This window comes from Octopus sinensis, linkage group LG6, assembly GCF_006345805.1.
Source record: "Octopus sinensis linkage group LG6, ASM634580v1, whole genome shotgun sequence".
In the NCBI taxonomy this organism is placed as follows: Eukaryota; Metazoa; Mollusca; class Cephalopoda; order Octopoda; family Octopodidae; genus Octopus; species Octopus sinensis.
The window spans coordinates 57,981,057-57,994,719 of record NC_043002.1 but is presented as its reverse complement, the minus strand read 5'-3'; the positions used below and the strand labels follow the sequence as shown (position 1 = coordinate 57,994,719).

The 13,663-nt window shown below is 37.6% G+C and overlaps 1 protein-coding gene across 1 annotated transcript in view; it reads right to left on the bottom strand.

Moving 5' to 3' along the window:
• Positions 1-5,493: 5,493 nt before the first annotated feature.
• Positions 5,494-13,663, bottom strand: part of LOC115213366 (GATA zinc finger domain-containing protein 14) — a 112,055-nt gene continuing 103,885 nt past the window's right edge. Inside the window, exon 2 of the mRNA XM_029782308.2 lies at positions 5,494-6,614. Within this exon, the coding sequence (XP_029638168.1) occupies positions 5,811-6,614 (804 nt within the window). The 3' untranslated portion in view covers positions 5,494-5,810. The remainder of the gene's footprint in view (positions 6,615-13,663) is intronic.

Sequence of the window (13,663 nt, the reverse complement as noted above, 5' to 3'; positions counted from 1 at the left end):
TCAGTTGATCAGGCCATTCCAGATCATGGCTCCTGGATACCCATCTGTTGCCACATTCAGTGCTACTGTCTGCATTGTAACCCACCTGGATAGTTAAGGCGCCCAAGAATTGTTGTAGCTAGAGCAGTAATCTAAGCCTCTTGAAATTTACTTTCATTTCTCTCTGACCCGATCCTGTTGGAATTCGGCTTAGCCATTCTGCCATTGCCTTAAGAACTCAGGTCCTCTTTCTCCCAGGAATTCAGAGCAGTTCCAGCGAATTACGATGTTAAAACGTTTAAAGTTTACTAACATAGAACCTAAAAGACTTTGGCTTGTTCGAACTATATGTTTGTTCGTAACACGCATCAGGTTCCAATATTGTTTTCTTTCACAAATGCCCTCTGAGAGAGAATCAGACAAGTTAATCTCTGAAACGAAAACACTTCAAAATCTCACCTTTGCTTTATAAATTTTAAATCGACTTTATCGATTATCGGTCAATTGTTTATTGTGTACGTTCATTGGTTATTACTGAAAGGAATCGTTTATCCTCATCAGCTGTGTGTTTTTAATTACGTCTGAATTTCTGAGATAATACTAATGGCTGAGATGATAGTAATGACTATTGAACTGTTAAATTTAATAATTATTTACAACACTACATACACATAGTAAACAAGTAAGGTTTTCTTATTACTAACCTCATCTTTTATGTGTCAAATTATCAACTAGTTCGACTACTGTCATCGTGAAGTCGTCTAGTTCTCTCTCTCTGTCTCTATTTGTGTGTATGTTTGTGTGTGTATTTACATTTTCTTAGACTGAATTTGAACTCAGGAACGCTATTTCTATTCTAAGGATGTTTATATGCTTGCTCCCTCATCCGCCAGTAACAAATATACTTTCATTGTATCTAAGCAGCTCGGCAAAAGTGGCCGACAGAATAAGTACTAAGCTTTTAAAAAATGAGAACTGGAGTCAATTTGATCGACTAAAATTCTTCAAGGTGCTGCCCCAAGGTGGTACAACAAGTAAAAGACTAAAAGATTCAATGTTTTTGATAACCGTTTTAACAGTAAACGCACAAAGTAATAGTAACTGTTATGAATTTATCGTTATCATCTGCCTAACTTCAATAATGTCACATCTACGACATGTAAAATATGGGAGATTTTACTGTTAAATTCTGTAGCTTTCTTATAGGATTGTTCGTTAAAAAATAATGTTTCCAAATTGAGATCCAACCTAGGATAATTTAGACAGAGAACATCTTAGATGGACCTCTACTAAGTCCGCATTCTCCTTCTTTTGTCATCAGTATGCGAAAACGTCTGTTTGAAGAGTCTCTTTTGATATTGATGTAATTACATTCATTTTTCCAAAGAACGAGGTGTGACTTGAATAACTACTGAAGGCTCACTTACCTTTATTCATTTCTACGTTTGCTTTATGTAATCAACGCAATTAGTAAATACTATCTCGATTCCAAGGAATCAGAGGGCTGGTTACCTAGCTTCCACGGCGTACAAGTGACCGAGATCACAACATTCTCTCCTGAACGGGACAGCAGTCCATAGCAGGGTCATTTATTTACAGCTGAGTAGACCAGATCAATGTGAAGTGGAGTGTCTTGCTCAAGAGCATAACTTAACTTCTGGTTTGGGAATGGAAACCACAATCTTGCAATCGTGAGTATAACACCTTAACCATAAGGTCACGTTCATAACCTATGGCAAACAAGGACAGACAAACGGATTAAGTCGATTACATCGACCCCAGTGCGTAACTGGTACTTAATTTATCGACCACGAAAGGATGAAAGGTAAAGTCGGCCTCGGCGGAATTTGAACTCAGAACGTAACGGCAGACGAAATACCTATTTCTTTACTACCCACAAGGGCTAAACACAGAGAGGACAAACAAAGACAGACAAACGGATTAAGTCGATTATATCGACCCCAGTGCGTAACTGGTACTTATTTAATCGACCCCGAAAGGATGAAAGGCAAAGTCGACCTCGGCGGAATTTGAACTCAGAACGTAGCAGCAGACGAAATACCGCTAAGCATTTCGCCCGGTGTGCTAACGTTTCTGTCAGCTCGCTGCCTTTCATAACTTACGTAATACTATACAAAAAATAATAATCGAAGTGCATTTATCGCTAAATTTTAGTTCGGCTCTCATTAAAATAGAGATAAAATTTAATTTAAAACCGTTCATTTGATGAATAAACGGATAGATTCTAAGAGATTTGAATTCCTTTAATTGAGCGGAATCGCTTCTTCTAGTGTTAAAGTGGTGAGATAAAGCTTGTGCGATCGATTCTCGATATCAGCTAAAGATAATCAATAAGCAGATCGTGGCAAAATGCTTTAAAATTAATAAAGTAAATTTTGAACTGAATAAGTGGTGGCAAATGATTATGACAAGACTCCGACAAAGGAGACGGGGTTTCGATCCCTAGAGAGATATGTGTAACCACACAACACAGTAGTGCTGAAAGAATGTGTAAATAGATATCTACTTTCACCCAGTTTAGTTTACTGATCAATTAAATGAAATAAATCTGAAGAAAAGAAAGTAGAGTACAATTTTTCAAACGTGTATACGATATTACATATAACAGTGAAAAACAATGCTTCTAATGAATTGAACGTATTATGGGATATCCATTGTTATAATTAGTGGCAGAGAAAATTTAAGCTGAAAGATATGTAGGTGGTTACGGTGTCGTTTAGCCCAAGGTCAGGTCATATTGAACCAGTCTATGGTCAAAGATGTTTCAACCTCATACAAGCCGATTTTTGTATATCTAAGACTAGATACGTTCCTCCATTTTAAAGACGGTAGAATTATTTAAGGGAATTTGGTTGCTCTATCTGACAGGACGAGTGGCTGATCGTTATTTCCTTATTTTGACTAAATTTAAGTGCAAACGCAGAATCAAATCGTTTGATCAATTTACTCTCCCATATTAAAACAGATAAATTTACTATAGACCATATGACGGTGATTTAGCCATTCTACTCTTCATCAGAACTACTTGTATGATTCTATCAAACGAAATTTCTCCAATTCTTTAAACTTTTCTTTTCTACTCTAGGCACAAAATTTTGGGGGAGGGTTGGCCAGTCGATTAGATCGACCCCGGTACGCAACTGGTACTTAACTTATCGACCCCGAAAAGATAAACGGCAAAGTCGATCTCGGCGGAATTTGAACTCAGAACCTAAAGACTGACGAAAAAAGGACAGACATAGGTATTAAGTCGGTTACATCGACCCCAGTGCGTAACTGGTACTTAATTTGAACTCACAACGTAACGCAGACGAAATACCGCTAAGCGTGCTAAAGTTTCTGCTAGCTCACCGCCTTTCCAGTTCTTTAAAATTATCGTCAAAGCAGACCTTAGTCTTCCCACTTAGTTATTTTAATCCTATAAAGAAAGATATTATATAACAAAGGTTGTTTAATAGTTTACTTTTCAAAGAGAAGAAAGAAAATAATCAAATAGTTCAGAGAAATGTATTGTTACAGGCGGAACATTCTGATGTGTTTGTCTCTCGGTACCTACACTTTTCCAATTTCCATTTTCTTTCATTGTTTTCTCCAATTTCTTTCACTGTTTTCTTTCTTTTTTGTTTGAAACAGAGAATCTTTCCCGAAATATTTATAGGAACATTTAACAACCTATGTAAGGTAATATAATATTTCATTTGTTTTCCTTTACTAACATCACACCTTACATATTATTTCATAACTTTTCATCTGCATTACTCAAAGACTTCTTTGAAACATTTATATCATTTAGATACATTCCAGTGTTCCAAGCGAATCACGATACTCTTTTATGTCAGAAACGTATTCGTGCCAAGTATTTGTATAGATACTACGTTTAATACAGGTATATACAGACTAAAATCTGAAAGCCTATAAATCTTATATTCACCATTTAGTGATAGCATCTCGAAAGATAGATGGCAGTGCCTGCCTTTAAGATTAATCTTAGATATGGTTTGAAGAACCAGGAATCTCGAACATAGCTAACAAATATGGATTTTCTTTTACAAATACAACACAAACAAATAAACAGTACATTATGGATTTTCGTATCCTGGACGACCGAGGAGGTTCCGCAAGATTTTTCTGAACAACCTCACATAATTTGTTTATAGTAATCACATTTTGAACTGTGCAGCAGTTGACTCTGTCCATCAAATCGACGCTGCCTGTATAGGTGGACGGTGTGTCATACATTATATGTCGAAATGATCGCAGAGCAGCGGGAAATGAAGAATTTTGCTCAAAACGATAGGGTACCACCTGGTGGAAGGATCGAAACTATGATCACGCGGTCGTGAATGGAAAACCCCAACCATTAGGCCACGCATCTTCAGTAGGCAGTAGATACACTATACTATATGCAGTAGTATTTTTCATCACTTACCACGCAGATATCCAGAATAAGAAAATAAAAACAAATAGCACACGTAGCTCTTTCTAAAAACAACACAATTTCAAATATTGGGATAACAGACTTTATTCCCGTCAAAAATTTTAATACACAAATTTCCACTACAAAGGTTTGAGTGTCAACTGATTGATACAATTCTGACTAACATCACACCAAATATTGCTTGCACTGTTTAAGAGTCAATTAGAAGCGTTATTAATAAAAAAAACAAGGATTTCGTTTATATTTTAACAATAATAAAATTCTTTATTAACTTTTTTCACGTTCTTATAGTCGTACATCTGCATATATATATACATACACACACACACACACACACAACACACACACACACACACCACACACACACACACACACACACACATATATATATATATATATATATATATTATATATATATATATATATATATATATTATATATGTACTTATATGTATATATTACTTATATACAGTAATATGGTAATATGATATATATGAATATATATATATTATATATGTACCTATATGTATATATTACTTATACACAGTAATATGGTAATATGATATATATGAATATATATATTATATGTGTATGCATGTATATATATATATATATATATGTATGTACGTATGTATGTATGCAGGTGTGCTCACGTATGTTTATGTGTGCTTGCGTGTACATGTGTATACATGCATGCAGGAATATTTCGTTCAGTCTTAATGATTACGTTTTCCGACTAAATTTATTCTTTCATTCTTTGCAAGGAATTCATTGACGTTTTAACTTGAGAACTGTCAGGAGAGACAAAAGCGAGCGAAGGTGATGAGAAAAATGACCGCGTGATGCTTTAAGTCATACAAAAAGACGACTTGACCACGTTGCAAAAAAAAAAAACAATAATAAAAACATGCAGACAACCACAGGGCGCAGCACGTTTTTAGTGTGGAAAAAACTAATCAAAGTAGCAGAAAAAAAGTAAAGGAAAAGATAAAGAGAAACAATTATCGTTTACTCCCGTTCCCGTTTGGTTAATATATTTGTTATATATATATATATATATATATATATTGTCTTTGTAAAATGAATTTGCGAATATCTTCATATTGTAGAAAATCAAACAACAGAGTATTCATATGAAACGAGATTTCTTCATAAAAACTGCAAGGTACAACAATGTGCGGGGGATCAATATAGGAGGAACCAGTTGGTGGCAAGCTGTGAGCGAATAGGAAATATATTTATGTATATTTATATATAAGTACAAATGGACGTTGAAAAAAAGTAGCTATCTGTGGAAATTCACACAAGTAAGATACTGACCAAACAATTTGGAACCGATTACTACACCATGATATAATTTTTTTTTTTTTTTTTAGAATTTAATGTCTTTCCTCTTAACTATCGTAAGATCCTGGTTCTTATGGGAAAGATGTTTCTTGTTGTTTTTCTTATGAAAATTAGACTTGTCATGGTTCTTCCATTTGTTGGAATTCTTCGCCTTACCGTGAGAGTGACCATTTTTAAAATGATGCTCTGCCTTATGCTCATCATGTTTCTTCTTGTTTATTTTCTTAAAAGCCTTCATTTTCTTGTGATGATCGTTGTTATGATGCCTTTTATCCTCTCGTTTTCCTTTGTGATCATTCTTTTTGCCGTTCACTCTGCGGGACATTTCACCATTTTTCTTGAAAGATGCGAGCTTAGTAGAGTGTTTTTGTTCAATATCCGAAAGGGGGTCTTTTGCTAACCTTAAATCATCGTTATGAGAATTTCCTTTGCCTTTCATTTTGTGTTGCATGTTTTTGTTGTGAGAATTGTGGTGGTGTCCCGAGTTCTTAGAATGGTCTCGTGGGCTCAAACGCTTCTCCCGAGCAAGAAGGTGATTGGTAGATTCAGGTTGCTCAAGATTACGTCTTTTGCTTCTGATTAGCAGAGGTTCTGGTTTGTCTTTTTTCTGTTTCTCGGCATTTTTATGCGGTTCCTTATTAGCCAAACTATTGCGAGTTTCATACATACGCTTTGCATACATCAACAGACGTTCCCGAGAATTACTCAAATCCTTGCCTTGCGGGGCCAATGAACCCTCATTCTGACCCACTTTTTTCACTCTTCGACCATTACTTTCAGTGTTCAAATTCTTGATTACCTCGGCTTCCCTTTTCGATATACGAAGTCCCTGAAAGACAAAGAAAACATAATAATTAATATAGATAATGGAGTTTTGAAGCAGATAAATATAAATTATTTATACGTCTGAATAGAACGAAATGATAAAAATTTAATGGATAAAACAAACAAATATATCAACACCATATTAATAATACATAATATATTCAATGGAAAAAAAATCTTCAAATATTCAAAATCAAAATCCCAGAAAACGGGACCGTTGACTTCTAGTTAGAAGCCAACATATTATTATTATTATTGTTTTTTTTTACTTCTTCCTTCAAATTTTCTTCCGTTTCTCGCCGAGTGCTTTCTGTATACCTAGGGGGGCAGAGAAGCTCATTATATGTGTTCCCAGATTACACACGCAAATTTACAGGTAAAGTATGTCTTTAAAAAATTAATAAATATATAAAATCCTGATTGGATGTTGTTTTTACAACGATAATGCTCTTCTCAGTACATGAGTCGTTCCAGTTATCACGATATTTTTCACTTCCTGTAGGGATGGTAAGCATGGTATAATTTTCAAATAGGTTTCAGTACTTTTTTTTTTATCATTCCTAGAGATCCTATAATCACTGGTACTGTAGTCGCATTCAAATGCCACATTTTTTCAATTTCAATTAGCAAGTCTTTATATTTACTGATCTTGTCAAATTCTTTCACCGCTATATTGTGATCACAAGGAATACTCATGTCAATTAATAAACACACCTTTTTTGTCTGATTTTTATAACAATATCTGGTTTATTAGCTTTTATAGTTTTGTCGGTATGTACAGGGAAGTCCCATAGAATCGACACATTTTCTCCCTCAGTCACAGCTTCAGGATGATGTTTATACTATTTGTCAGCGGTTTTGATTTTATAATGCCGACATATTGTCCAGTGTAAATACTGGCCGACTCTGTCATACCCTGCTTTATATTCTACAGGCGCTAAGACACTACACCCTGAGATTAGGTCGTCTGTAGTTTCAATGTCATCGTTACAGAATCGGCATTTTGGGTCAGCTCCACTTTTTATCACATTGGCTTGGTAGTTCCGGGTCTTGAGCAGCTAATATGAAACCTTCACTCTCTGCTTTTAGCCCTGAGCTTCGTTATTATTATTATTATTATTATTATTATTATTATTATTATTATTATTATTATTATTATTATTATTATTGCCTTTGCACAGTTTCTAATGCTGCAGATGTACTACAGTGAACTAAAGTAACACCTCTTATTTTGCGAGCACCTTCCGGCGTATTCGAGCGGTTCCAAGCAGTGCTGTTTTCTGCAAGTGCTCCACCCTTATTGCAGCCCCTATTTTCCCATGTACTTCTCGAGATTTTTGCTCACTGTTTCCAGGGCTCCGACAATTATTGGTACTACTACTACCTTTTTCATCAACTATAATTGCATACCTTCCAAAGCTAACCTGTCATATCTCTCGACTTTTCTTTCTTCCTTATCGCATACATTTTTGTCAGCTGGGCATGCTATATCTATGATCCAGCATAGTTTGGTTTCTTTCTCGATTAAGACTATGTCTGGCTTCCTATTCTATTATTATTATTATTATTATTATTATTATTATTATTATTATTATTATTATTATTATTATTATTAATAATAATAAATGAGTGGTCGTATCGAAACAGTTCCGAATGCGTTGGATCATTACCAACGTTTGCAAGAGGAAAATGCTTCGTTGCACATTATTATATATTATTTTTAAAATGCTTTTCCTCTTTTTACATTTTTTAGTATGGCGTTTCCTACATGCGGAAAATGTGTTAACAAGAAAGTATCATAGGATTATCTCCCCTCCTCAATAGAAAAATGTCAAAAATATATATATTTCGAATACAAGGAAATTAATTTTAAGAACCGTTAGGGAAAAGATGAGCAGAAAAGAAATTGATATTGCTACAAAGAGCTACAGCAGAAATCTTGGACATATATTATATAATATATATATATATATATATATATATATATATATATATATATAATATCCTAAATCCTTAAAAATGTTTTAGCCCGAAGGCCGCGGCCATGCTGGGGCACCACCGCTGAATGAGCCACACTAGTTTGTGAATCCACCTCTGATACGTGGCACTTGATCAACAAGGGAGTTCGATGCTGCTGCCCGCATCCGCGTCTCCTGTCGTGAGGTAGGTTCATCTGGGACTTCCCAACAAGAAGAGATCCAGTTTAGTTTTAAAGAAACCCACATCCACACCATGTAAGTCTCTCAGGCATTTAGGGAGGATGTTGAAAAGCTGTGGTCCTCTGAAACCCAAGCTGTTGCAGTATCTGGACCTGTATTTTGATGGTGATGTTGGAATCCTTGGCACCACGCAGCGGCGCCCCGTTCTGCGGTTGGAGTAACTTTGAATGCCAAAGTTTGGGATAAGACCCTCCAGGATTTTCCAGATGTATTATTATGCATATCTCTCCCGCCTCCGCTCCAGGGAGAAGAGGTTTAATACCTTCAGTCTTTCCCAGTAGCTGACATTTTGCATTGAGACGATTTTCTTTGTGTAGCTTCTCTGAGTTGCTTCGAGTTCTGCTGTTTGTTTTATATTGTGTGGTGACCAAAGTTGGGAGCAGTAGTCCAAGCGGCTGAGGACAAATGTTTTCCATAGGACCATCAGTGTCTCCTTCTCTCTTGTTCTGAAAGTTCGGAGAATCCATCCAGCTAGCCGTCTGCATTTTATCACCAGATTAGCAATATGCATTTGGAAAGATGCATCATTGCTCATGTCAATGCCCAGGTCACGCACTGACTTTGACTCAGGGATTGCAATTCTTCCTGGGCCAGTGTATCCAGTCTTCACGTCATTTACCTTTGTGTGCCAGTAGCGCAGGGCCTGGAACTTACCTGCATTAAACTGCATGTTGTTGTCCTCAGCCACCTGTATATTGTGTCCAGCTCATGTTGCAGATGCGCAATATTTTCAGGGTTCTGTATTGCGTGGGAGATCTTTGTGTCATCTGCATAGCTAGCAAGGGTGGTCATCGTAGCAACTGAAGGCATGTCTGAAAGGGCCACTATGAACATCAGTGGCCCCAAGACAGTGCCCTGCGGGACACCGCTTGTTATTTGCGTTTCCCTGGAGGTGGCTCCATTGCTCACAACTGCCTGTTTTCTGTCTTTTAGGAAGTTGTGCAGCCACTCTCCAAGTTTCCCGCCTATGCCGAGACCACGCAGTTTATGACAGATCATACCATGGTCGACTTTATCAAAGGCTTTTGCAAAGTCAAGATATATTACATCCACATTTGAGCCATTTAGTAGCTGTTTTCACACACCCAGTCATAGTGCTGCAGGAGCTGTGTTAGCGCAGCCTCTACCTGGTCGAAATCCATGCTGGGTGTCAGACAGTAAGTCATTTTCTTCAAGGAACATGATTAGTTTCTTACGGACTATTCGTTCCATGACTTTGCTGATGTGTGAGGTCAGAGAGATAGGCCTATAATTTTTAGCATCTGCTCTGCTACCTCCCTTATGGATAGGGCATATTACCCCCTCTTTCAGTTTGACTGGGAGCTTACCACTTGCAAGAAAGCTCTGAAAAAGAAGCTGTAGGGTTTGTAGCGGTTTTGCAAGGGCTCGTTTGCACGATTTGAGAAGGATCGCTGGGAATTCATCAGGTCCAGCAGCTGAGTTTGTGTCAATCTCATCAATGGCTAGTGTGATATCATCTTCTTCGATGTTGATGTACTCAATTTTTGTCTCTTTGGCCGCTGGTAAAGTGGCAAGAATTCTTCTGGTTGTTACTTGCCTGTGTCCTAGAGGTGTAGTGAACACACTTTGGAACTGTTCGTTCAGTATTTCACTTATCCTCGTGGGATTTCCTGTGAGAGAGCCATCTTTTTGGAAGAGAGGTCCTATTCTCTGGTGCACTGTGGCTGTCTCTTTGGCAAACTTAAAGAAAGCTTTAGGGTTTGATTTTATATTTTCTATTACCCAAGCTTCTTATCTGCTCTCTCCTTTTCATGGGACTGATGTAGACTTTTCTCAGTTTCCATTAGCATTCTTTCGAGCCGAGACTTCTCACCACTTTTGGTGTGCTTGCTCAGGCGGTTTGCAATCCTTGTCCGTCGTCTCATAAGAATCCTCCTTTCTCTAGGGATCCTGTTTTTATTCTTGTGTGTGCTGGCCCTGCACATTGGGACATATTTGTCACATATGGCTTGTATTATGGACATGAAGTTTGTTTGTGTTTCATGTTTATGTCCGGTGTGGAGAGACATTCAGGCCAATCCTGTCCGAGGATCTCTTTCTCAATCGACTTCCAGTTGGCTTTATGAAAGTTTAAGTTGGAGAGATGGTGGGTGCTTCGTATAGGCTGTGTGTCTGCGGGGGCTTTTGTTCCATACATAGACAGCTCTATTATGTTGTGATCCGAGATCATTGTCGGCATCACATTAACATTATGGATAATATCCATATTGTTTGTAAAGCAGAGATCCAGTATATATCTGCCCTTGTTGGTTGCAGAACTATTTGCTCCATGAAAGAGGTATTTGTGAGATGGAGCAGGGACTCCACCTGTGCCTGCTGATGGTGTGTGTCATCCCTGGGAGCATCTGCCCCCAGGCCATTCCACATTGGGGAGGTAAAGTCACCCATGAAGAATACACTGTTGTGCTGTTCAAGGTTGGTGAGGACTTCTCCTATTTTTGTTAGGCAGTCTTCAAACATGCCTGAGTGTTTTGGGGCGTCTGGTGGGCGATATGTAGTGCATATGACGATATTCAGTGTCTTATGTTACAATTTGAGTTTCGCATACTGAGTTTGAATATGACAGCAGGACCTGGGCGTGAGGTCATCTCGGATGTACATTGCAACTCCACCATGGCTCCTCCCTTTTCTATCTGTGCGTATGACTGATTGCGGCATGTGTATTTCTGCATCACCTATATCGGGTTCAAGATGCGTTTCTGTGAGTGCCATGCATATAGCTTGATTGCATGTCACAAGGTCTCTCAGGAATGAAATTTTCTTTTTACAGTTTCCGCGCAGCAGCCCTCCTACATTCAGTAGAAATATTTTGTGGTGTGTGTGTTGGTGTTGGTGTCTGTGGTGGCCATCCTGCATCTGTTGGAGGTGGCCTTATGTGGTGGTAGTTCCAGCTTTGTGCTTGTAGCCAGGTCAGCTGCTGAACAATTTTTTGTGCCATGCACAAAAAAGACTGCTGCTGTTCAGCTGCCGCCTTTCTCACATTGGGTGAAGCTGGCCACCTGTTGGGTTTCCGCGCACCACATCTGCATACCGTCTTTCAGTAGTGGTCAGTGCGCTTTTTTCCCTTCTTTAAACTTTTTGTTTTTGTTTTTGTTCTCCCTGAGGGAGGGACCTCTGTCTCGCGTCCGTGCGGTTTTGGTAGGGCCTCCGATGTGCAAAGCGACAGTTTGCACCTTCAACATATATATATGTATATATATATGTATATATACATACGTGTGTAGATATATATGCAAATATATATATATAATGTATATATATATGTATACACACACACACACACACACATATATATATATATATGCTCATGTGCAAATTTTGTTTTAAAAAATTCGATTTCATCTTGTAAACGCCGCTATACGCATATTTTCCGTTTGTGTGCTTCTAAAACGTTTTCACACAGTGAACAGGGAAGACTGATTCGCAGAGACAGTCATAGTTTGATATCTGCCAAATGCAAATCTGCAAACATAAATATAAGATTACTCGAAACAATAACGCAAACCTTGTGCAAAATTAACAAAGGTATCTAAAACGGTTCTACTACTATAATTACAAGCCAAAGACAGGTTTGAGACATGCATTAAATTCAGTCAAAAAAGATGTAGTAAGGAGAAAGTAACATATTTCTGCTTCAAGAAAACGGAAGAATGTTCCTACATGTTCTGAAAAGATAATTTCAATGAAGCCCTACAGGAAAGGCACAACTTATCCTCCATTGTTGAGGGGAGGGCATATAGTAGTATTTGTTCAAAACCGAGGAACTTTAGCCTACACAACCGATCATATGATGAAGTTATACATGGGACTTTAAAGTATGAGAGTAACATAAAAAAAATATCGGTTGGGACGTTGAAGCATAACTCTTCGTCATCATTGGATGAGAAATATTTGGTTTGTCTTAAGCGGGAATATTTTCTCCACAAAAGACTGTAGTGAAATGCTTTTACAGGTTAACTATCTCCCAAGTATATTTGAAATGGTTTTACCGTTTCTCACAGCTTCGTGCATCTTCCCACGAGTTTGTTCCTGCCCGACCGGTCAATGTGTGCAACCAGTAAATAATATTGGATATTTACAATAAAGGAAGTTTCGCTTCTAGTCATTTCAGAGCTAACTCTCTTGGTATCTGGTACTGAGAGTTTTAATGAGTTCTAAATGCACCCGTCGGTTTAAGCTGACTATGGTGCCTTAATTCCTTTTTGTTTTAACCCACATTATTTTCTCCAGGACAGGGAAAAGCTTTTACAGGTTCAAAATACTCGAATATTGGAGAAGTATATTAACTATTGGCAGCCTATGTCCGGAATTTTCCTGCCCTTTATTTAAATCAACAAAGTTGTTAATAAGATCCATGGTACAACTTACTATGGCTACCTGTGGTTGGTATGTAAAATGAACGTTTTGTTGGGTTGAAGAATGTATGTGGTTATGTAAATGAAACGGAATACTTCTATCTTGATTAAAGGCATAGACATAGAGTGAAATGTCACGAAACAAACGGACACACAACCTCCCTCCTGACTAACACAACACAAACACACACACACACACACACACAACACACACACACACACACACACACATTTGTATGTATGGTCGTGTCCATGTGTATTTATATATATGGATGCTGGAAATTTGATGTCGACTATGGGTTAGGACGAGCGGATTTCAGACATAAATTCAATTAGTTTCAAGAAAGACACGAAACCATCTTCTCTAGCCTCCATAAGTTTGGCATCGCTACTTAAATTTATCATTAAACCACGGCAGGAAAATATCGATGACGTGTAATTAACGTCTTCTAAATGCC